The 25,468-nt window shown below is 46.8% G+C and overlaps 1 protein-coding gene across 3 annotated transcripts in view; it reads right to left on the reverse strand.

Moving 5' to 3' along the window:
• The window catches only part of LOC118770184 (G1/S-specific cyclin-D2), a 169,985-nt gene that overhangs the window by 5,123 nt on the left and 139,394 nt on the right, over positions 1–25,468 (reverse strand). The window contains exons 1-4 of one of the 3 annotated variants that reach the window (XM_036517703.1): positions 16,155–16,547; positions 14,498–14,713; positions 9,075–9,234; positions 1,509–1,657 (exon numbers count right to left, since the gene is read on the reverse strand). In XM_036517703.1, the coding sequence (XP_036373596.1) occupies positions 1,509–1,657; positions 9,075–9,234; positions 14,498–14,713; positions 16,155–16,349 (720 nt within the window). In that variant the 5' untranslated portion in view covers positions 16,350–16,547. Of the gene's footprint in view, positions 1–1,508; positions 1,658–9,074; positions 9,235–14,497; positions 14,714–16,154; positions 16,548–25,468 lie in introns of those variants that run through there. The other 2 variants (XM_036517704.1, XM_036517705.1) reach the window with 2 other exon arrangements.

Genomic DNA, 25,468 nt, shown 5'->3' on the forward strand with positions numbered 1-25,468 from the left:
GTGGGGAACCTGAAAGATACGAAGATGCTACCGACGAACCCCAGGGCAGGCCTACCATTTGTGCGCCTCTGTTCCAAATTAAAGCGCTGTCCCCCTCCGCCCCATCCCACCACCACCACCACCCTGCAGCGAGCCAACACCTTGACAAAAGCCAGGCCTGTGCGCCCAGCCCTGCATCCCCTTCTGTTTGGATTGTGAGCGCTGTCGCTCTGCCCGCCTCCGCCTTCCCTTCCATCCTGGCTGGATTAAGTCATTATTCGTCAGAGGACTGGGAGGGGACCGGGACCGTTGGGATAATCACAGGGCATCTCATTTACATTACATTACATTATTGGCATTTAGCAGATGCTCTTATCCAGAGCGACTTACATAAGTTGCAATATTTTACGTGTCACCCATTTATACACCTGGGTATTTACTGAGGCAACTGTGGGTTAGGTACCTTGCCCAAGGGTACAGCAGCAGTGCCCCAGCAGGGAATTGAACCAGCAACCTTTCAGTTACGAGTCCTTGCCACTACACCATACTGCCGCCCCATTTACGCTGCCTCTGTCCCGAAGCCGCACAGATGTGGCTCAGACTCTGCAGGGATTGGGTGCTGCGGAGGCGAACGTGAACGGAACGGTACAGCGACTCCCGCCAAGGGGCCGAGAGGCACCCGCCGGCCTCAGGCTGAAACCTGAGGCTGAAAACCTCAGACATCTGAGGTGTCATTGATTTTGGCCCCGAGCTGCCTCTCTCCCTCTGGCACGCTCCGCATGGCTTCGGCCAGTGCCGCTCGGGAGTCACCGCCAGGTTGGTATGGGAACATCACGGCCACGATGCCCGTCCGCCAGCGCCAGCTCCTGCCCACATTTCCACTCCAGGTGTGGGCCAGGCTCCGTCCCGCTCGGGCCCCATCCCGCCCCCCGGCACCCCCCACCCCCCACTGAGCGAGCAAGGCGGTCACATGACCCCGAAGGGGATCCGAGGCGGTGTTTTGCGGCCATCGCCAAGGTTACCACGGAATCACAAAAACAAAGAGCGCAGCCAATCAGATTGGACTGAGTGCATACTGTTCCTCTTACCCCTCACACAACACCACAGGTGTCTGTGGGAGGAGAGAACAATCACAGGCTTGTCTCTGTGATTGCCTCTCAGACTGGCAACCCTTCAGCGCTCTGTTTCCAATTCTTTCGGGGGAGAAACATTCCAGTTATTTCTGCAAGGTCTCACTGCTGAGAGAGTCTCACTGCAATCCTCCACACTAAACCTGGTGCAACTTATTTCGGGAGCAGGTCAGTCCATTTGAGCTTTACGGCAAACAAGGGCGCTGTGAGGCTGACTGTGCTGACAGGAAAGGGTTAACATCGCTCACTCAAACCAAGAGCAGCACACCGCACACACAGAATAACAACGGCCGAAGACTCCAGGCTAAGACTGCTCCCCTCCTTCAGAGCAGAGCGTCTGACCACGGTGTCAGTGTCAGGCCGCGGTCACAGCGATGAAGGAGCCCCGAAGGCACTCACCACTTCAGTGTTGGTGATTTTGGCTAGCAGGTCTGTCAGGTTGTCCCCCCAGAGGGACTGGTCGCCGTCGTCCAGCTGGAGTCCGCAGATGGCCGCCCCAAAACTGCCAGTGGCGATCATGGAAGGAGGGTACATCGCAAAGTTGAAATCTGTGGGGGGGGTGGGGGGGGGGGGGTGGGGTTGGGTGGATGCAGAAAAAGCTCTCCGTTATTCATACGTAAAGCCACAGTACTAGTGGAACAGAGGGACAGAGGGGAAATATTCACATCAGGGGAATCGGCATGTTGTTATACTCAGCAAATACACAGACGCGCAAAAAAAAAAAAAAAAAAACAGGGAAAATGCATTTACTGATGAAGTGTTCCCCACTCGAACATTATACACACTCCTGCCTGTTCCTCGCTCTGACTCATGCACTGGGCTATGCATCCAATATTCCATTACATGCAGTGCAGAGCTTTTCCAACACTGAAGACGGAGTCTTTAAAAAAGAAAAGATTCAGACACTTATAATCATTAATTGCTCTAAGTGGCAGCGATTTTTTTTTTTAACAGACAAAAGGACCTTCAAAACTCTTTCCAAGACTCCCTCGCTCACCTGTTTATCCCCAGGTTATTTTCCATCACTCACTTTCTCTCTGGGCACCCTCCACAGTTACCCCAGTGCTTTGCCTAAGCACAGCTGTGCTACTTACTTAAAATGGCAGCTATACACTTGAGAGAAAAAAAAGAGGGACCCATTGCTAAATCGCTAAAAAAAATGAACTTAATAAATAATATGTGAATCTTTTCAAAAAAAAATTAAGCTGCCGTGCACCCCGAGAGAGAGGCCATGGCAATCTCGCGGTGATAAATAAAGCACTTTTCCACTCTCTCCGCGCGCAGCCTCTTGCTAACGATGGAGGCAGGAGGATAACGAGAGTTCACTTGGCTTGCGATGGGGCCGAAAAGGCCCCCCGAGTCATCCTGCCCAGGCCACCCCCCCCCCCTTTTCCCCGTCCCCCCCCCTTTTCTTCCCTCTATGGAGTAAATCGTGTGCTCCCTGAAAAAAAAAAGCAGCCGAGAGAGAAAGCTCCCCAGCCCTTGGAAAAGGGTGGAATAAAGAGCCACAGTCCCCATGCCAGCGCTCTCTGCTGTAGGTCCTTTTTCCACGTGTGGTCGCAGGCGTGCGTCTCAAAGCCCAATAACCTTGTTAGCTCCCCTCACTGTCATTCATAATGCAAATAAGACAGCTTGCGAATGGGCCAGAAGCCTGAAAGAGCAACTGGCTGAGAGAGAGAGAGAGAGAGGGAGAGAGAGAGAGAGAGAGAGAGAGAGAGCGCTAGAGAGAGAGAGGGAGAGAGAGAGAGATAGAGAGAGAGAGGGAGAGAGAGAGAGAGAGAGAGAGCGCTAGAGAGAGAGAGAGAGAGAGAGAGAGAGCGCTAGAGAGAGAGAGAGAGAGAGAGAAAAAAGGGTACTCAGGATTCAGGCTCTCCTCCACAATGTCTATCAGCCCCCTGTCCCCCCCTCCCCCCTCCCTTCTCCCTCTCTCCCTTTTCGACCCCCCCCCCCCCCCCCCCCCACCAGAAACAAGCCACACGGGTTTGGGCTGCTGAATGGCACACATGCCCAGCCTTTGTTGCTACAACGGGCAGCGATTTGTATTAGCGGGGCTCCTATTTTTTTTTTAGCATATTAATTGAGTTCCTCGGCTGGCAAGCCCGAGCGCGGTGAACAGGAGAGTGTGACTCCATTGTCTGGAGTCATCACCTCATCTCACGCCATTGAGTGTCATGGCACTGACCTCTCTGCGCTGATACCAATTCAACCCGACGGGCCGCACAAAGGCAGGGAGGGGAGGCAGCAGGGTTTGGGGGGGGGGGGGGGTGGAGTGGTGGAAGGGGGGCCATCCCTTTGCTGCGCATCGTTCTCTAGTCTGTGTCCAGACCCTGTTGAGTGTTTTCATGATTAAAGAAACCCCCCCCCCACCATTCCTCTTTTGCCGGGCCACCTAGGGGCTTGAGGACAGGGCAGAGGCACCAGAACAGTCTATGCATTACCATATTGCCATATTCAATTGCAAAGCAAACTGTGTTCGATGATTCTAAGGATTTTTCTCTCTTTTTTTTCACACCCCCCCCCCCACCTCAAAAAAAAAAATCAAAGAGGCAGCCCTCCACTGCCTTTTTAACATTCAGAACCAGGCGCTTTCTCATCTTGGTGAGTCTGTGTTGACAAATAAATGAACTTATTATACACTCCTGTGTTGAGAGCTGGGTCCGGGCCAGAGGGTGAGTTATTAAAGACCAACTCAAGTGAAAGCAGACAGGGCTGCAGACATGCATGGCACAGCCTTTACCATGACTTTCTGTTCATGCTTTTAAAAAAAAGAAATAAAACTTGTATTTATGTAATGCGTACATTTGTGTGTGAGTATGTGTGCGTGTATATATACATGAGTGTCCGCACACACATGGACACAGACGGATACACACACACACACACACACACACACACACACAAAGCCGACTGAGGCAACAGCCAGCAAGACTGACTCTCCGCACTTGAGACAAGACAGGTCTGTTGGGGGAGCGAGGGCAGGAGCGTGGATGCTCCGCGCCGGCAGCGTGACACTCCGGCGGGCGAGAATGGCCGCATTTTCCGCCTCTTCATTGATATTCATGCGGAGAATGACCAGTGTATGTGGCTGAGTGGGGACGCCTGTCCTGAGAGACTCCTCACGAACAGCGCTGGCTGCCCAAGCCGCCCGGGCCTTTCACCTTTCAATAGCCCATTCTCCTCTGAATCTCCAAAGCTCTACACATCCCCGGGCTCAGCCAACTCCTGGGTGGGTCAGGCGCACTGTATACACATTTAACTTGTAAATTAATTAAAGGCTGGAAAGTTGAAAAACAGCCAGAAGAGGTCTAAAACGGCAATAAATCAAGCACTTGTATTTTATACGGACGTAAAAGCTTATTAATCAAGAAAAAAAAAAGAAAAAACGCTTAAATCTGGAGGAATTTTTGAGGTTCCTGCTGACTGACGAAGGCTGTGCACAAACAAACTCAAAAACTGTAAACAACATTTTTAGGATTGGTCTTTAAAGACAAATGCATTGAGTGTAATGTTTTGTGTGTTGGGGGGGGGTCTTGCAGAAATAAAGCTTAACTGCGTGGTTACCCCGCGCCAGAAAGAGGTGCTAAGGACCAAATAACTAAAATGATAACTTCATTTCACTATCCAAACCCATCGACGGCCGCTTCTCACGACAGTGTGTATTTTTAGGATCACAAGACTCAACAGTGTTCAGTGTCACGATGCTTCCTTTTTATTCCAGCTGTACCGCAAACAGGGCGCGGGAGGCGAGCGAGAGTGGCACAGTTAACTATGGTGCAACAGACACTCGGACAGGATTCTTCCTGAAGCTGTCAGCAGAGTTCTTGTAGGAACTTGCCTCAGTGTTGCCTCACAGCAGAGGAAGACTTGAGCAACAGCGGGAGGGCCGGCGTGGGAGGAAAGGGGACCGAGAGAAACCCGGCAGCTTCCATTTCAGGCCCGAGCCGAATCCCCAGGCTTTGGTGGGCTTTTTTTTTTTTTTTCAGAGAGGATGTGACTGATAGCCCTGCATAAACACCCGGGGAAGAGCCGGGGAGCATCTCCTTCCAAAGACGACCAGCTGCGCGCAGGAAGAGGTCTGAGTCGTGAGGCGGCGCTCGGCGCAAACTTAAAAACCCCGCGACCGCAACCATTTACTTCACTCTAAACCATGGGGCCCTCTTTTTTTGTATTGTGGTCTTCTCGTGCTCCAAAATAACTTTTTAAGTTTATGAATGAGAAGAACGAGCGGCAACAAGACGCCCCGATGCGAAAACGGACCGGCCTCTCGTCGTCCCGGCGTGACGCTCGAGGAGGCCCACCTTAACGCTGCTGGGGTCCTGATTGGTGCGTGAAGAGCTACGGGGGCAGACAGACCAATACCACGGCGGTATGCTGCAAGGATGAGTCAGGCCACAGTCACGCATTGTTTGTGAGCCGCTCCCTGGGGTATTTAAGCGCAGTCGCGGTACACGGCTGCAGCAGTTTAAGCCGAGAAACACAGAGGAATGGAGAGGAAGGGACATAATTTGTTTGCAAACTCTGAGTAATCGAACCTGGAAGCTCCTCTGTCAACAAACAGCACAGCAGGCCTGCAGTCCAGCTGCATCTGAATCACAGATCCCTGGGTGAAGGGGGGGGGGTGCAGGGGTTCTCACTTGTGAGGGGGGGACCATACCGGAATCTATCCAGAATCCAAACAATCCAGTCTCCAGGAAAGGTGTTCTCACAAGATTCTCATATTGTACGCACGGCAGCTTAGCTGCAATCAGGCACGGCCCCCCTGACCTTAAAAATCCCCCCAAACATCCCAACAGGATATCGGCAGACAGCGGGGATTTGAGCGTCACAGCCTAATGATGTCATGTGGTTTTGGAATGGCATCGGAGGAATGCGGGAGGAATTCTGAACAGGACAGTATTCTTTTTTCAGGCATCCCATCACTGTAAAATGAACCATCCATAACGCAAGACAAGCCTTTCACAGGCAGGGGCCCAAAACCTAATTCAAACCATCTAGCTGCCATTGCAGCGGGATCACTCAGCCGATCAGGATGAAAACTGACCCCAGGTCAGTCCTTGTTGGAAGCCGACTTTCCCCTAAACCTCCCTGCCAGGTCAACATCCTCCCAGCTACTCCAGCTTCTCAAAAATATCAATCTACCCCCCCCCCCCCCCCCCTCGGCTCCCCTTGACGCTACGCCCGCCTGTCCCGAGCGGACCGCGGGGGCGAGCCAGCGGAGGCTGGTTCTGCTGAACCCCGGCAGACGGGGGCCCGAGGGCCCCTGTTTACCGCCCCGTGAATGGAGCTGGGGGAAAACAAGGAGCGCTCGGTGTCTCTGAGGAAAGATCCAGCATAATCTCCCTTAATGAGCTTGTTTCTCCCCCGGCATTACCCCGCGCGCTGCCCAGAGAAACGCCGGCGCTTCCTATCAAGTGCTCCCGCTGCGCTGACCCGTACATGCCTCTGCATATGAAATGTAGGGCCGGCCTTTGTCTCCTTTCTCTCGGGCCCTCGCCGAGCCCCAGACCATTTGCATAGTTCTGAATGGCCCTCCGATGTTATTAATTAATACTGAACTAGCCTGCGCCGCCTGACAAAATCCCACCAAGTGCCTCGAACGGAACTGTTTCATCAAAAGCGGGGAACCATTAAAAATGAACTGCCTTTTTCTCCCCCCCCCCCCCCCCCCCACCTCCCCCCACTCCTTTTCTTGTTTTTAAACTACAGAAGCTTCGGTTCACAATGATTTTAAAGGAAAATGGAGGGGTGGGTGTGGGGGGGGGTTGGTGGAAGGGCGGGGGGACAGACAGAAATTGAATTTCAAAGCACACGCTACAAGATGCAGCAGAAGCTTCCATTATTGGGTGTGCTGCAATTAAAAACCAGGTGGGAGTTTAGTTTACTTTACCAGCTCCACCTTGACTGCAAGTTTGGAGCCATTTCATACACAGTACATTCAGTTTGGAAATAAACGGACAGATGGATGCATTTCCAAGAACCAGTTCTTTTTGCTCTTTTAATCTGAGCGAGACGATGAAATGGATCTGCTGACAAACAGCCAATTACTAATCCACGCTATCTCACACATCAATAGTTGCGCTCCCCTGCAAGACATGTATGCTGAAATTCCAAGACAGAAAATAAGTTTCCACAGTCGTTCCACTGAAGGAATTAAGCAAAAGTTCAGCCGGACACTTGTGCAATATGTTTGGGAAAAAGGCTCTGACCACTGACACAGGCATTCCTTCCTGAGTAATACCTCTAAGGGGAGGAGAAGAGAACGTGTGTGTGTGTGTGTGTGTGTGTGTGTGTGAGAGAGAGAGAGATGGCTGAGGGTGTCTTCAATAGGATCCCAGCCAGTTCCCATGGAATACCTTGAGTGTCCCCGTGTCAGAGAACTTTCACAACACAACCCCACACTGACAATATCCATTGCACAATCAGAAAGGGGATTCCACATCAAAAAAAAAAAAAAAAACCGTGGCGCGTTTTAAAGACCTGTCACTCCCCCTTCGGCCTGCATCAATCATCCCGCCATAACGACGCTCTGCGGAACGCTCTCCGGGAACGGCCCCCGGAGGAGGCGGGGGGCGGGGTGGGGGGGGGGAAACACGGCCAGAAGGGGGAACTCGCCGAGGGGCTGTTCTGGATCTCATTATCCCAAAAAACCGGAGAGAAGGAGAGCACTGGGCGGGGGGGTGAGCCGGCCCCGCGAAAGACCCAGAACATGGGAAAGCCGAAGGCGCCCTAGAGCAGCTGAGAGGCGTGAGAATGGAGACGGAGAGCGAGAGGGAGATATGAAAACATGACAGGCTCAGGCATACGCCTCTGTAAGGAACAACGTCCCGCCCCTGCCCCCTCCACCCTCTCCTCCCTCTCCCTCCCTCCCTTCCAACACATTAGATCAGATTTAAGCCTCCTGTCCCTCCCACGGCTCTCCACTTGATCTCCCAGGAGCGATCCACCTTGAGAACGCGGCCAATGTCCTCTTCCCACCCCTAGCGAGAGCCTCCATTGGTCCCCGGCGGACGGGGGAATGCCCCGGGGCCTCGGAGCACGCGGCGACCCCTTTGAAGTGACACTCCATTCAGCAGACGCCCCGACATGCCCCCAGAACATGAACATGCCAGCCAGAAGAAGAAGAAGGAGAAGAAGAAGAAAAAAATAACAAGAGGACAGGCGCTCAGACATACCCTCCATCTTACCCGCCCTCTTCTCACCGCGCATAGCTTCGGCGATGCATTACGTCGCATCTCCCTCGCTTTAGGTCGGCGCACAATGCATGACAATACGTGACCGACGAATAAAGCGGAGTGAGCGAGGTTACAGCAGTCATATTTCCTCAGAAGTCCACTCTTATTTCATGTTGGGGAGGGGGGAGGGGGGGGGGGGGGGGCAGGGCTGGGCAGATACTGCATTGCAACATTCACAGAGAGGTTGATGCAAGATAGCGGCAATTCGCTTGGCAGCGGCCGCCTTTATCGCTCCGAATTACAAAATGGAAGGAGAAGGAAAAGAAGAAACGCTGTGACACAACGGGCGAACGGCTGCCACTCGCTCACATCTTCTCTTGTTTTTTTGTTTTTTTTCTTCCTTTTGGTGGAGTAAAGGGTTCGATCGTACCAAAGTCAGTGTTTCCACAGCCATGCCTGGAGGGTCACAGCCATAACACAGCGGTGCTGTGGTGAGAGGGAGAGAGGGAGGGCAGCCGGTAGGGCAGGGAGGGTGCCTGGCAAGGCCAGCCAGCCCACCTGGGATTCCTACCAGCACACTGTCAATACTGCTTGTGCTGTCTGTCTGTTTTCCTCCTCCTTGTTTAAATACACATTCCCCACAAGACCAACATAGCTCTACAGTATATGCACCTTCAGTAGCGTAGCAAAGACAGCACTTCACACACTCAAAAAAGGGAACATTCAACAAAGGATCGCTCTGGTGAGAGGGCAGAGGTGCCCTGCGTGGTGCCGGGGGCCCGTGGTGCGGTACCTGTGGCGCAAAGGGCGATGAAGGTCTGCACGTGCTTGCGGATCAGCGCCAGCTTCTCTTTGGGCAGCGGCAGCTTCCTCATGATGTGTTCGATGAAGTCGTTGGGGGTGACGGCTGCCAGGTTCCACTTCAACTTCCCCAGGACCACCAGCTCCCACTCCTGGAGAGAGAGAGAGAGAGAGAGGGAGCAAAACAAACAAGGTACAAGAGGCTCTCAGGGGTGTCGCTCGGGCGAGTGCCGCCGCCGACCTACTGCCAAAAGAGCTCCCGGCGGGGACGGCTCTCCAACTGGCCCTCATCCTGCCTCCGAGCCGGCTTCTGCTGGCCCCTGGACATGCCTGGAGGTGCGCGGTGTGAGGTGTGAGGTGCGAGGTGTGAGGCCACCGCTACGTTACTCCGGAGTAAAACGCAAGCAGACTGCGTCGAGAGCGGTGCCAGCTCTGACACACCAACAAAGCCATGTCTGACACCATGTCTGTCTGACGCCTGGCAGTTCTGCTCGTGAGGCACGCAGGAGGTACGCAATGCTCAGAACTCGGTCGTCAGACGTCGCTCCAGGGGGACCGGTGAGAGTGACCCAAGAACAGATCACTTGTGGTATCTGGTCAATAGTCCATGAACGCGATGGTGAACTTCACAGCACGCACCAGCTGCAAACGGTCCTACACTTACACTTCACTTCGACTGTTCCTGCAGGCTCTGGTGTGCAGGCCACCACCCATGGTTTCAAATTTTAACTTCTCTCTCTTGAAGTTTATGTTATGTTACTCCACGTAATTATCACTGAGCAGACGCTCTTATCCAGAGCGACTTAAATATGTTGCAATTTTATCCATTTACACAGCTGGGTATTTACTGAGGCAATCGTGGGTTAAGCACTATGCCTAAGGGTAGAACAGCAGTGCCCCAGCAGGGAATCAAACCAGCAACCTTTTGGTTGCAAGCCCTGTTCCTCACCAATAAGCCACACTGCTGCTATTAGTATCATAATCCTTGCATTGCCACCGGGGGACTGCCTGACCCACAGACAAAACAGCCCTTTCCAACATTATAGGATGCCCCACAGTCGCCCCGACAGATGGCTACTTGGGCTCATCTGTGATGCTAAAACCGGAACTTTCCTTCTTCTTCCTCCGTCTTCGCCGCTTAAGACAGCGAATCCCACAAGCGTCCTCCCGGCACACAGCTGCCAGTGCCATTGTGCGGTGACATTTCGCCCTGTATTTACATTTTCCTCTCTGAGTCTGCGGCGGGGAGGCAGCAGGAGAGGCAGGAGCTAAGCGCTGTTTGTCCCTGTCTCTTCTCAGAAAAGGCATGAGTAAGAGGCGCAGTTAGTGAGTAATTTGCGAGAGATCCGGCGCTTGCTTTCTTGTGACCGGCGGATGGGGGGGATGTTGGTTTCCCCCCACCAGTGAGCCACAGTTAGTCACAGGGTGGTCAAACATGGTACCCATTAACCCGCTCTGTCTCTCAGCCCGGTGGTGGCCTGCTCTGTGCCGCTGACCAACGCTCACCCCAGGTGAGCTCAGTGCCTTGAGGCTTCTGCATCCGCACAATGACAGCCAGCCAGAAATGCCCGACGTTTCAGACCAATTCCACAGACCAGGGCATTCAGTCCCTGTCAGCAGATACACAATGATAGCTCACCACAAACCCCCCCCTCATCCCTCTCCTACAAACCGATGTTCCTGAGTGCGAGGGACGCAGACTGGGACACGAGGAGGTGGGGCGGAGGGGGGGGGTTGGGCGTAAAGGGTCTCTCCTTACGAGCGCCGTGGTGGTAAAATTAGCAGTAAACTGATTACCATCCTGGCGTTACTACACCCCGACAAAGGACACCACCCAACTCACAGGGATTAACAATTACCCATGGGGTAAATTCACAAGAGAGGGAGGAAAAACATTCCACCGCAACAGAAACGGAGTGGGGGGGGTGCTAGCAGACAACCACTGGATAAGCAACCATCAGCACACAGGCAACTGCATGATAATGGACAACTAAGAGGCAACGTGCCACTGCCAAGTAATGAACAACTCCCAAGTGGTCACTCTGAATAAGAGTGTCTGCCGAACAAAGGATAATGCAATTAGTAAGCAACCACTGCTTAGTGTGTGGCTACAAAATAATGGGCAACCACCAGGAAACGGACAATAAAGGGCACGCTACCACTGGTCACTTTATTTCGCAGTGGGTATTTCCGTACCCACGTCCATTCACTGCTTACACTTACTGCATTTGCTTGCAGAAGTTACTGCGCTGAGAATCAGCACAGATCTCGGTGATCAAATTGTACCACAACTGCAACACCCAGTCATGCCTGCCACGTAACTAGCAGTGTTTCAGCCGAAGCAGAACTCCCACAGCGTTATCAACATCCAGACCAGCTGGCCCTGATGTAACACTGAAACGAAGATCGGCTAAGCCTCATTCAGCTATGTCTGGATAATTCCACACATTCCTCTCTCCTCTCTCTATCCCCCCGATCCCACCCCCCCCCACCGCCACCTCCGCCCCCCTCCCTTTACGACCAACTGCGTCTCCTAGCTGACCTCGTCCGCTCTCTCATCGCCCGGGCTCAAACCGCTGCAGCGCGCTCATGGCCTGTCCATGGTCGCTGCCAGCTGGTCGGCCTAGGCTGCGCACCCCCTTCCAAGCACCATCAGCAGCCCACTTCCTCCCAGCCAGCATCCGCTACCAGACCCACCCCGCTCGCACCTTCTCCATCGCTGTGGCGGCTTTTACGAGAAGCCATCACCCGAAAAGGGGAAAAAAAAGAAGTGATGTGACTAATTCAGCTGATCACCAGTTTCCTTTTTTTTTTTCTTCTTTTTTTTTCAATCCGTCAACCAAAGGAAAGCCATATAAAGACATTACCAACACCCGAGCTCATCAGACCTCCCTCAGCTTGAGGGACAGCCCCCCCCCTCCACCCGCAACTTGTGTTTCGGGGCGGTGGCAGGGCAGGCTACTCTCAGAGCTCATTACCCCTGCTAGGTTCCTTGTTCAGACAACCCCGCCACCCCCCTCCCCCCTCCGACAATACCTTTAAATAGATGCTTGGGCTGAGAAGAATCTTGAATGAGGAGAGGGGAGTGGGGCTGAGGTGGGCTTCCCTCCCTGACTTCCTTACACAAGCCTGCCCGAGAAAGCCGCAGAAATCCCCTCGAAAGCCCGAGGACGCGCTCGCGAAAACACAGCCTCGGTTCACTGCAGCGAGGCCACGGCTTCGGGGAGGTGGGGAGGCGGAGGGGAGGGGAGGTGGGTGGGGATGCCACCGCAGTTGCACCCGGGGCCTCCGAAATCCTCACCCACGGAATCCCTTCCCTCACGTGCACGGGCAAGGCTGATGTGCAGAGGGAGCACCCAGGGCACATGCTGCCTTACTCCTGGCCCCGCGGCCGGTTGCATCGGAGAGCGTGCATGCCGCTACCCAGCTTCCCACACTCTGCCGATACACCCAAGGCTCTCTTACAACATGGGTGGGATGCACTGTTTACCAAAAGATGTTTACGCAATGCTAAAGAGGAAATACTTATCTGATGTGAGAAACCGACACATTTAATTTTGCCGCCATTGCAGGGCTGATTTATTGAGAAGCAGACACTCCTTGGCAACGGCAGCCTGGTCAAAGACCGTCACACTGGAGAGAAGAGGCACACGCAAGATGCCACCTTGGATCAGCTCAGAGGAGCAATCTGATCAGGACGGGACTCAAAAAGGCCTGTGTTAACCAGCTGCTGACACTTGCTGCTGGATGCTACGTGCGGCTAGCTCAACTCCAGTTTCAGTAATCATTCTGTGAAAATGAACTCGGATCAATCGCAGTTGCACATGCATCTGCAAATGTGAAATTCTCAGACCTTGGTATCAGGTTCTGAGAGATCTCACGGTATGATGCTAGGTAATGAGAGGGTTGTCACAAAATTTTATGGGTCAAAATGGGCAGGGAAAGAAAATTTACATCATCATGACAAAGAAACCACAGCACAAGCTGAAATAACAAAACTCTGGACAGGTGGATATAAAGGTATAATCTGATACAAAACACTTCATTTCATTTAAGGTGTCGGACTGTAAGGATTCTGGTGTATAAACTGTGGTTTAATTTCCACACGCAGGGAAAAAAAAACATACAGGTCCTCTTCCAAGAGAAACCAACATGAACATCTAAAACTATCCGAAAAATGTTTGGCAGCATGAGTGAAAGGCCATAGCAAATATGCAACCCTTGGAGGACTGAGGCCTTAGATTTGATTGGCTGTGAGGAAGCAGACTTGTCAGCCCTCAGCCCCACTTGTATGAGCAAGCAGAACTCTGGATTCCTGCTCAGGTGATTCTGTCTGACTTCAGCAGAAAGACCTTTTTTTGTGGCGGTATCATGGCACAGAGCAAGTCCTCAGCCTGTACCATGCTGTGTTCTCACACCCCCAATACACAGACAGAAAGACAAACTAATCTGTTCATATAATTCCTATTTATATTTCAATGTCTTTCGCTGGGTTGTTGTAGGATACCCGGCTCAAGACTAACACGCCACTGCTGCACAAGAATCAACCCTATGGTGTGTCAAATGTGCACACCCCCAGAGTACAACACACTGTTCCTCTGTTCCAAAATGGAGGTACATAAGAGATGGCACAATATGGGGTGTCAACAGATGGAACAATTAGACCAGGGCAACTTAAAAAAAAAATCATATTCTGATACCGCACCCTGGTCCGGGCCACTGCGAAGCATACGATTATCCATATTTTGTTATAGAAGGCATCAGCATTTGAGCGCACAACCGCACTCGTTTGAACCACACGGAGTGAACGCTGAGCACAGCGGTGACCTGAAATCACTTCGTCCTTCGTCTCTCTGGTCCACCTTTGCATGGCAGACATCCAGGATCTGGCTTCCGCTCAACACAGATCTCGGTGCCGAGCGCGGCATTTTTGCCAGCAGGTGGCGATAGAGACCGCTTTACAGAGTATGACACTGTAAAATCTTGGTAGTTATTTTTATTACTGTACATACTTTTAACACGTGATATTCCCTTAATTCACCTGAATTTGACGTCCATGTGGTGGTTTTCTTAATACAAACTATGTCACGTTCATTATACATACAAGTATGCAATCTGCATTATGATTACATATACTCTCTCCACAAAGATGTCTTTTTTATCAGATACCACGATTATGGTATAACTAAATAGTCTACAATGATGCTAAAATAATAATCTCAAACGAGAATACATGGACACATTTATTGCTAAGTTTAATGGTATCATAATCACTATTGCTTAAAGATATAATATTGGCAAATGTATTCATGTAATGGTAGATATTGGTTAAAGATAATCACGTTCGACAAGACATTTAATAAGCCTTGTTAAATTGAATTAACAAGTTATCCGTGGAAACCAACTGTCGCTTACCAGCAGCTCTTGTGGTTTGATGGAATTATCAGTGTAGATGCAGAGTTTTTCTGCCGTTAATGGACGCGTCTCTTTCAACTTAGATGCAAGAAACATGCAAACCGCTCCAAGCAGCTGCAGATTGCACTTTCTGGTGGGTACCACGGCTAAAAATCTGTCCAAGTAGTTCATTGCCAAAGGAAAAACCTCCTCTTCGCACTTCTGCTCCTCGCAAACCTAGAGAAAAAGACATCGAATGACTGCGGTTGCTGTTACAGTATGTGCAGCACGTGGCACCGCGTTTCACGTTCTTTAATTTACTTTAAAATGCGTACTTGGTTACAGCAAACAACACAATGCAAAACATTAAATCTAAGCTTTTTTATATTAAAAAGAGAACAATAACAGCAGCATCATATATCTTTATCTCCTTGGAAACCGTCGCAATACCATGTAGACTTAAAGTCAGCCCCAGTTTGGTGAAACATTATCAATAAGTTCAAAACAGCATATTCTTGAAGGTTGGATAAAGGTCTAAAGCAGAGGCTGTCAATACACTCGCATTCCTTCAGTTCATTCAGTAAGAAATGAATTCAAGTCACAATCACCCAAGCCAAAAAACACCCATGCCGCACAGTTCGGGAACTCTTTTTTTAATTCGTCATATTTTCATAAAATATTTAAAAATAGAAATAAATTATCTAGAGCCCATATTGTCACCTCCAAATGTTCGTCAGCCCTTTTTACATCATTCCCGACAATTGATAACATCGAAGATCGAAGTTAAATACGTAAAAAACGCCAAAAATAAAACGAGGTGGCATGTGCTCGCTGACGAGTGCGTCACCGCCGAGTCGAAATAATTATTTCGAAAAATTGTTTAAAATCCTTCGAACATGTAAAATGAACAATTTTCACATGAAAATAAAGCTCAGGTGGTCGTCTTTGTTTTCCGACCATTCCTGAAAGGAAATGTCTAAGGGGTTGTCAATTATCGAACTTAATTCTTTGGTGAGGGATTTCGAAGAGGGATAGTGCGTAGAGAAGGACTAGGGCCCGCGCCCCTTCCGTGAAGAAATACTTTGAAAAAAATATACAAAATTTTCGTTACATTTCCTGTGTACATTTTCACAAGGATCGTGTAGAACAAACGCTGATCTATACACACATCTATATTGTAATGACTGTTACGGTGATTCATGTGTCTAAAAAGTCGTCCGAAAAGATCTGCAGCCAGAAACTTGGTGAGAAACCAACATGGCGTTATGGTTATATTATGGAATAAGGGTACGTATTGAACTGCATACGTGTGCACGGAAATATTTATACGAAAAAAATAAATATTATCATTTTGACTCAAAACACCTTTTGCAAACCACGCTTATGCAATTATACATGAAGCATGCCTTCTTCCTTTCTGTTTTATACGTTTCTCACCATCTTCCTTGGCTGTTTCGGAAAGAGAAGCTCGACTCACTCCAAAAATAGTTTTTAAATATTTTTTTAAACACAGAATCTCATTACACCGGGAATGTAACGCCAGAATTGAGAAAGCAACCAGCTTATTCTCACTCGGTATGAAATAAGGACAGAACGAAAACGAGTGAAATCAGTTTAGAAGGTTTTAAAGGGAGGTGTGGGCACGGAAATGCAGTTAAACGGGGTTCTCAGTACAAACCTCCAGCATCCAAGTTGCAACCATCCTCCTCATAAAAGGCTGAATATCCTTCTGGACGCATTTAAAATACGAACACTGGGGCAAAAACCTTTCTTCGATGGTCAACAGGCTCTGTAAAACCCTCTCATCATAGAGAAGATTCGGATCGGGACGGGCTCTTATGACGGTGTCCATTTCGAGGCAAAGGAGTTCCATGATTGTTTCAGTTCTGTTCCGTTTCAAATTCAGCGTAATCTTTTAAAATATAAAATAACAATAGAAAATGCAAAGCGACTGGAAGAAAAGTCTTTTTGGAACCATATAAAGTGAGACTGCAGGGCTATCCAGTAGAGTCCTGCCTCTCCTTGCGAACTTTCTCCTCTCCCTTAGCGCTTTTACTTTCCTCTCGCTACATTTGAAGCCTACTTAATGCTGAGCAAGTGACGCAAGCCTCTCACAGCCGATCTCATTATGTAGAACAGTTGGCTAGACCTAGCATGCACACATCAAACATTTTTTTCTCCCTTCTTCTTCTTCTTGTTCAGTAAAGTAATAAGGAACTGAGAGGCCTTCGTAGAGATAAATAGATGTCACCTTTTTATGGATATAATATTAATTGTTAAAAAAAAACCCTAAACGACCACCCTCAGACAGCTCCCCTCCCCTTTCTCCCGAATACACACAGTCTTGCGCACACACGCTCACACATGCATACATACACTCATGAGCAGCAAAAACTGGAAACCAGGGCAATGTTTATGACAGTAGTGACCAAATAAAGAAAGACCGCGTTAGATGTTGGCGTTCCGCGGTGCATATTTTCATGTATCGAAAAACAAAGAAGGTATTATATGGATGTATTGGTGGTATATGTGTGAGTGTGTTTGGGGGTGGGGGTGGGGTACAGTGACTGAAGTTATAGGATGGTGGCTGCAGAAAAAAACTAGTTGTATAAAATTTGGAAAGATTAGACATGATTCATTCATTACATCTATTTCTCTCACCTCTGTATAACCTCATGTTTTCTTCAAAGGGCTTTCATTAATTGCAGGCAAAGCACTTCCTAAACTGATGCTAGTTTTCACATAATCTTAATTACACTTTTAGCGATCTTTACATATGACCCCCCCCCCCCCCCCCCCCCAACATATACACACACACACACACAGACACACACACCACCACTGCCACAACCACCACACACACGCAACATGTCTTAGCACAACTATCTTTTATATAGCAGCAGCGCTTGTGGTGAAGGAGATAGCTTTCTAGGAAACAGAGCAAAGTTGTAAGAACAAGCTTGCGTTGCAGAGATAGCGCAGTGGAGATAGTCCATCGAGCTCTAACTATGATTTCGACTGAAGCTCAGCTGCAATATTTTATAAAGAACTCATATCGACAATGGTTTCATTGACACATCCACGTGGAACAAGAACAGATGCGCAGATGAAGACAGAGAATGTGCTTGTTTGCTCCACGTATTTAAACCTCCTTGCATGGTGATGGTTATGTGTATTCTTACACCAAAATGTGAAGAAAAAGTTCAACGGCAATACATTATAGAATTTGCAATGTAAGCCAGTGAGGAACATTGGAATGGCCGGTTTGAGACGTTTGGGGGCTCACAATGGCAGGAACACAAGCCTTAAAATGTACTGCACGTGTTATGCCATGAGTCGGTTTGCCTTACAGAAAGGCTACGATTCTGATTTACCTGGACGCAAACGGAGATTCCATCATTAATTGACTACTGGCGTGGATATGTGAGAAGAAAGGGGCACACCTTTCAAGGTGTTCGCAAAGCATTGCCGTTTACAAACCAACGACAGAAGTGACCGGGGCAATTTTCTAAATACTTTTGAGAGAAGTGGAAAATGTCTCTTTAAAGCATTTTTTTTTTTTGTTTCTAGATTGTTTCCTCCCCTTTGTCACAATTTGCATAGCCAATAGTTCTTCTGCGCGCGACCGAGGCACGCGGATTGTTACTGGGCAGACTTCTGTAGCTCTTTACGAGCATTCCTCGTCTGCGGCAGGAAGGGCCACCCATCACTGGCACTTTATCAATCAGGGGATTCGTGTGCGTACAGTACAGTGCAGCCGACGCGCCAAGACAATGGCACACAAAAACACAAAACAAAAGTTGACAAATTTAATTAAATCAGAATTAGAGCAGAGTACAGAACGGTAGAAGCGTAAACTGAGCACGCGAATTCATCTGATTTAGATAACGGTGAAAATGAATGAATGACTTCGACAAAATGTTGTTCTGTCTGTTTAAACATGTTGTAGCAGTACCCGTCTACAATAATTCGAAATATCCCTACATCCCAATTTTGAAGTATAGCAGGTTAAACTGTAAGAATTGGCATTAGATAGATCAATTTACAGCAAGTAGTAGTTAAGACAGTCATTACCTTTGTTCCAATAAAACATGAATACATGTATGTCTTCAGAATCAATGTCATGAAAAATATATATATCAACGAGCTGTCTAATTACCTATTTTAACAGTGCCGTGAGCTGACTGTCAAGTATTCTATATTAAAACATAAACGTAAGAAAATAGGTCTTATGTCTCGGTTTAAGTCGTTTGCGGTCAATGAATGACTCGCTAGTACTCTGGGAGGCGGCTGCAAACTGTTTTCGGCATGGCATGCATCTCAGTGCTGGCTAATTGAAATGCACGTATTTGATCTTCCCCCCCGTAATAATGTAAGGGGAAGAAAAGTAGACAGATCTTTGATTCAGATTCTAGAATTTATTACCACACGGACTGAATCAACAAGTTTAATTAACTATTTAATCAGTGTAGGCTAATAAATATGCAGACAACAGAACATCACATATTATTCGGCGACTTCTGTTCTTGAATATGACCAGCATCCTTCCGTTCGGTAACTTAAGTCATTGTATGGCGGTGAAGGCAACTAGTTCCCCTAGTGTCTATTTTCTGTGCAGAATCTCGGCGCAACTCATTACGGAATTCTCAGATCTTACTAGCCGACAATTCAGAAACCGGACCACCAAGCTGCACCAATCAACACCTCTTCATCGAGAATCTGAACGTTAAACGCGGCGCAAAATGTATGGGCGATATCTTGAAAGAATTCTTAGGCTTCTACTGGGGACACGTTTAAAGTGAGCTGCAGAACTGCAGATGCGTGGAAATAAAAGTGGTCACACCTACGATATCCTGATGGGTGTTATAGCTATATGTGGCAGTAAGCAATAGTCTCTTCCTATAAATTGAAATGACGTGTTACGTGTGACGCAGCTCTCACGCCCTATGGGCACTCATAGAAGGCAGCGTGCGACTCTCTGAATGAGTATAAAGTTTGTCCCTCTTTGAAGCTATTCATAACACTTTTTTTTAACAAAGTACCTGAAGTTCGTCCAATTGTCTTCCCATTTATTAATAAGTGTTATAGGTAACTTTTTTTCTTTTATTTCTCCACACATCATTGTCCCAGGTAACAAACGCGCTTGAACCTATCCCATTGTTACACTATTCACGCACGTGCCGGGGGCATCGCATTGATGTTTTTTTTTTTCATATTTAATGACATTTCTGGGACAGCAGATGTTTAACAGTCTAGGCTCAAAAGAGAAAAGTGTGCCATATGTTATCCCCCGCCAGGAAAAAAAAGAAGAAAAAAAGTTAAGCGCATCTATTTCAGATATGGACAACTGGGGTTAAATGACACTGTGTAGTTTCAGCAATGTAAGAGAACAGCTGCCATCGAAATAAAATTAAATAAAAGAGAATTGTTTGCTACTTTTATTCGTTTTTGGCTTCTTCAGTCTAACGTATTCATAACCATTTTTCCCCCATTTTAGAACTGAGTTTGAAATACAGTGGGCTACCTTCACGAATTCATATAACTGAAGCTATAGTCAAGACTCAACTTTAATAATTTATAGATTACAATGTGCAGTGACTGACCGCATTTTGTCTTCTATATTACGACTTTCTGAAGCCCATCGTTGTCCAACCGAGACAAAACACTGAACATGCTGTGTTTTTTTCGGATTAATGACGTCACCTGACATTTTGCGCCTCAAACAGTACAAGGATTTACTATGGAAATTTCAACGGCGGAGTCCTGAATTCGTTCTTTCTAATCCCCGCGGCTACATAATAAACATTTGTTAATATTTCATTTTTTTTAATCTTATTGATGGTCAGCGCTATTTGCACTTCCCGCCAAACCGAAATTCATGAACAGGTGCTCTATTTGGGTGAAGGCTTAGGGCACTCGACCATTTAGGATTATAAAAGAAACAGAAGGAGAAAGATAATACAATTTATTTTCTGTTATTTAAGTTTTATATATTTCATTATTTTTTGACGTGCTGCAGTTTACCTGACATTATTTCTTCCGGACATTAAAGCTTACTGGAGCCTGCTGTGCTGCGCATTTCTCCAAATGCGCGCTCCTCGTTTTCCACATGCTTAGCGTGACTAATGCTCATAGGCTACAGTGTACCTGTCTGAGACCGTTATTAGAACGGGAATCTCAAACACTGGGGAAACGTGTATTCAACAGAACGAAACATGTCACGTGAAAGAAAAAAAAAACGGAATTTTTATTTCGTATGTAAGTCATATTTTGGCAAGTAGATTTTTTAACAAATGTACGTGTTTTTAAAACTATTTCTTTAAACACTGTTTATGCTGGATCAAGGAATTCCCGGAATTTGTTCCCTTTTTGAGGACAAAAATGGATAGTTTAAAAAGTAATACTGCCACCATCATAGACCACTACATAATTTTTACTTTTCCAGTGAACACATTTTTTAAAATATATTTTATATGTGTAGTATAATGCATGATAATACTTTAACTTGATCTACCTGTTAAATAGACAAGTCTTATTTATATCTTTTTAAAAAGAACTGTTAATTCTGTTTTGTAAATGTATATGTGCACATTCCAAACAAACGTTGGTGGCCTTATGTTTTTTGTCTGATTTTAAACGTGAAGTAGCTGTATTTTAAACCACAGAAAAGTTCAAAGATTAAATATGAGACAATAGGTGCTCTAAAAATAGGAAATGTCCCTGAGACATAATTAGGTTGTGCAAAAGTTGGTTTTGCAAAACAGGTCACATTTGAACAGCTGGTTAAAGAAGTACAATTTTGAGAAACAAAAACACATTCATGTGGCTAATTTTCTACAGCCCAGGAACACACCTGCAGCAAAAACCAAAACAGCTGCAGGAGAAAACTGACATGCAAGTGCATTGAAACATGCTACAGACACGCAGAATGAGCAATGTTTTTCACTTCTTCCTATTTCCAAAATATAAAAATTTATGCATTTTGCGAAAATGGGAGTGTGCAACTTCATTCATTTTTTCATATCAATTTTAGAGCTGTTCCAAAACTATTTTATGTTGTTATACTTTGAATTACTGACACATTTGAGTTTTTACTTTACACTTTGTCTTTACACTTTGTAAAGACAACCAGTTTCTCCTTAAAAATTTATAACAATAACTCCAGAAATGAGAATACTTAGAATTTCATATTTCTAATAGTACCTGTGCTTTTCTGTGTAAAAAATGGCATTGCTACTATATTTCTGGTCTTTCTATCTCAACCAGTTGTCCTTTATGTTAAATGGATGAAACTAAGGGAATCTAGTTTTAACAATAAAAAAAAAATAAATAAAGGGACACACATGTAGGGACACACAATCGAAAGACTACAGAAAAAGAAACGTAAGAATCACAGAGACTATAAAAATGCATGATGTTAACTGAGAATCAAACACTGTCATTAAGGAGCATGACTGAAGGAGCTAACACAGCAGAGACAAAAAGGATATTTAGGTAGAACAAAGATAAATAACATGATTAGAGACAATATAATAAATATCTTCATTTCTCATTCATACACCTGCAGGGCATACTGAATCTGAATCCTACCTGTGTGTATGCACAGGTGAATGTGCGCTTGTGCATGTGTATGAATTTATGTATTTGTGTTTTTTGTGTACATATGTGCATGTGTGTATGTTTATGTCTACATATGTCTGTGTATGTATGCGTTAAAATGTGTGTGTGTGTGTGTATGTGTGTGTGTGTGTGTGTGTGTGTGTGTGTGCGCGTGTGTGTCTGTGTGCTTTTTCCTGTCAGTATTGTCCTAAACTATCATCCCAGGTACCTATGGCCACAAGCCTGCCTCACAGTTCAGAACAAATGAAGACACACAAATAAAAAAAAAACAAGAAGTGAAAAAACATTGACTACTACCTTTGGTAAGTTATTTAGATCCAGTGCGTATTTGGGTCAGAAAACCCGACACTAGGAGTGTGAAAGCTTAAAGCCCTTGAGTGAGCTCCAGAGAGAAAGCTTGTTTTAGCTCTTTGAAAAATCCACATTTCCCTTCCTCATTTTCCTCCTCAGTGCTCCGATTTCAGCAACTGAGAGGCACCCTGACAAATTGAGTAGGACTCCCCTCATCTAAACATTTCAAAGATTATCTGAAGAGTAAAAAATGCAAAGTGTCCATTTGTCTAAAATGCACGGCAGGTTTAGACCACAGACAGGTTTTGTTTGGATACCAAATTCGTCATGTCACTTCCAGCAAAAGAAACACATTTCCTTGGAATTCTTCTGATGTTGGCCATTTATTATGACACTTAGGTTTTCACAATTGTTCACAAACTTGCCATTAAAACAGAACATGATCATGGACATCCTCCCATAGTGTCTCAAGCTAAAAACAGAGCGTTGGCAAACCATGAAGTCATGAACTGCGCAAATGAAGAGCGAACTTTATTGACTGTATTACTGTATGTTCCAGAAAGAAAACAAGAGGGCATTTCCTCAGGATTTTTTGGTTGAACAAATGCAGATGTCGGTGCAGAACAATAGCACAAGATAAAACTCCATCATTCATTATAGTGCGGCATGTCATGCTTCACTGGTTGGCCATACACGAAACTATTCACAACCTCATTACAGTTGTAATTCAGAGGGAGGTCTGATGCTTTGATACACCCAGTGGAAGCTGACGTTCCTCTCCAGTAATGCCCTTTGTCTGTTAAGTCTTTAGGAGCTGCTGGACCTGGATCCCACTAGCAGAATTCAGCCAGTCCACAAACTGTGCCCTCACTTCCAACTGGCCCTAGTCAACTTCTCTCCCTCCGTCCCTCTCCACTACATCAACAAGACCTTTTACCCATCCTCTGTTCCAGTAATCTGATGAAACATACTTAACATCACTTACACACTTGTGATGTTCCCTTTTAGTATTGTTGTTATTGTCTCATAATGGATTGCATCTAAAAGAAATACTATTGTCCTTTCATTCATTCATCCATCCATTCATTCATCTATCCAGCCATCCATCCATGCATTTGTTCATTCATCAGTTCCCATTCATTCATTCATTCATTCATTCATTCTTTCATTCACCATGGTGTCAATTGTGTCAGTGTAATGTCAAAGCAGTCATGGAATCTGCAGTGTGAACAACATCCTTGACCGTAAACCATGTCAAATGTGATTCAATATTGTCAAAGCAGCGGCATCTTTGATTCATGTCAGCTTGTAACTCTGTTTGTTCCACACAGAGTTTATCATAAAAAGGTCCATGGAATTCATGTGCATAAGCATGGCTGGAAGTGAATGTTCTCTTATTGATACAAGCGGACAAAAAGTAAGATGCAGGGGCCATTAAAACACACGTATTTCAGGATGTCATTGCCAAAGAAAGATGGTAAGCTGGCTTGTTTATTAACTTGACTAAACCTGGCAAAACAACAGCCCCTCTCAGCAGTGATTACAGCTGTTGTTCCACATTCACACACTTTTAACCACACACCTGTCCCAAAACCAGCGCCTTATTATACAATACTACCAAAATCGGTGGAGACCAAAAAGGTTGGTAAAGGCCATTCTCTGATCTGCTCACTCTAGCCCGACTGGTGCCCTATGCACCAAACCATAAGACTTGCACACCACCCCCATTCATTCTACCCATGATGCCAAGGCAACATCAACACAACAACCCTCCTGGCAGTCCATTCAGCTTTCAGCACAAATGTAACTATGTCATGCACATAGCTGTTGCAATCAGCAATTCACAGCATGCTGTGAATCACAGCATTAAAACTACAGACTTTGTCAGAGGTTTACATGGATGTCTTTGCTCTGTTCTCCCGGTCCTGTTGACGCGGCTGCCCAACGTCAGGTGAAAACAGCCCCTGACAGGTAAGCTGCTGTTTTTACTCTGCTTCGCGTGATCCATGTCTCCTTACCGATGAACAATCGTAGCGCACATAACCTTGGACAGGCTTTGTGACTCTGTGAGGTCCACCTCGGGGAATTCAGCAGTGTGACCTCTGAAAACATGTACGGTCACTTGGTTTGAGAATATTGACCCAGGATGTAAGACCGAGCTGCACGACCACGTTCCAAAAGTTTAGTGGTGTTCCTTTTGAATCGGATAAATGTGTCCAGAGAAAGTTTCAGATGTTGAAAGTCAACCAACAGGAAAGTGGAAACAACATAATCTTGGTCTAAAAAGAAGCACGGGCATGAAGAACTCATGGAGGTCCCAGAAGATAAAATGTGAAGCATGAAGGCTGTTCGTCCCAGTCGCTGCTACAAGCATGAAGCTGGCGCTTTGGATGTTTGGGTTGTTTTCCACCAGCTGTTGCACACACTGCATTCTTAACCTAAGGGGATGCCCTTTTATGTGGGCTTTGGCGTGTTTTATTATGTTATGGCATTTTGGATTTTTTATATAGTGTAAGATTAATATGTAAGATTAATCTCATAATCACCTGTTTTATCACAACATGGAAAGAGGAGGGTGGGTACATTACGGCTATTTCAGATTTGGCAGCTCCGTAGCTTCGGAGCAAAGGAGCACATCTCTGGAATTGCAACCCTCCCTCGGACATTGTTCATGCCCAGATATCCTCCCGAATTCTTTAAAACCAACTCTTATCTCGTTAACTCGTTAGGAAACAAGGCCGGAGAGGAAGAACAGGGTTTGATTGTGCTCTGCCGGCTCCTCTGAAGTCAGGACCGGGCTGTGTGAGTGATGGCTGACTGGGAAAGGTGAATAGCATCACTGTTCCAGTGCTAAGGTGCTGCTGTAAAGGTGAAAGGTATGGACTTCCCTCTGTAAAACAGATGGCTACAACAGGATTACACTGCTATTACCACATCTTTTCTCATAAGACTCCTGTTAAGATGAGTGAAAGTTTTGCAGATCATAGCATTATTATACAGCCATGTATGTCCATGTGCCGCAGTAGAAGATGCTCTGAATCATGCTCAATCCGCCAACAACACACAAGCACCCTTGTTGAA

Source organism: Megalops cyprinoides, chromosome 23 (assembly GCF_013368585.1).
Source record: "Megalops cyprinoides isolate fMegCyp1 chromosome 23, fMegCyp1.pri, whole genome shotgun sequence".
In the NCBI taxonomy this organism is placed as follows: Eukaryota; Metazoa; Chordata; class Actinopteri; order Elopiformes; family Megalopidae; genus Megalops; species Megalops cyprinoides.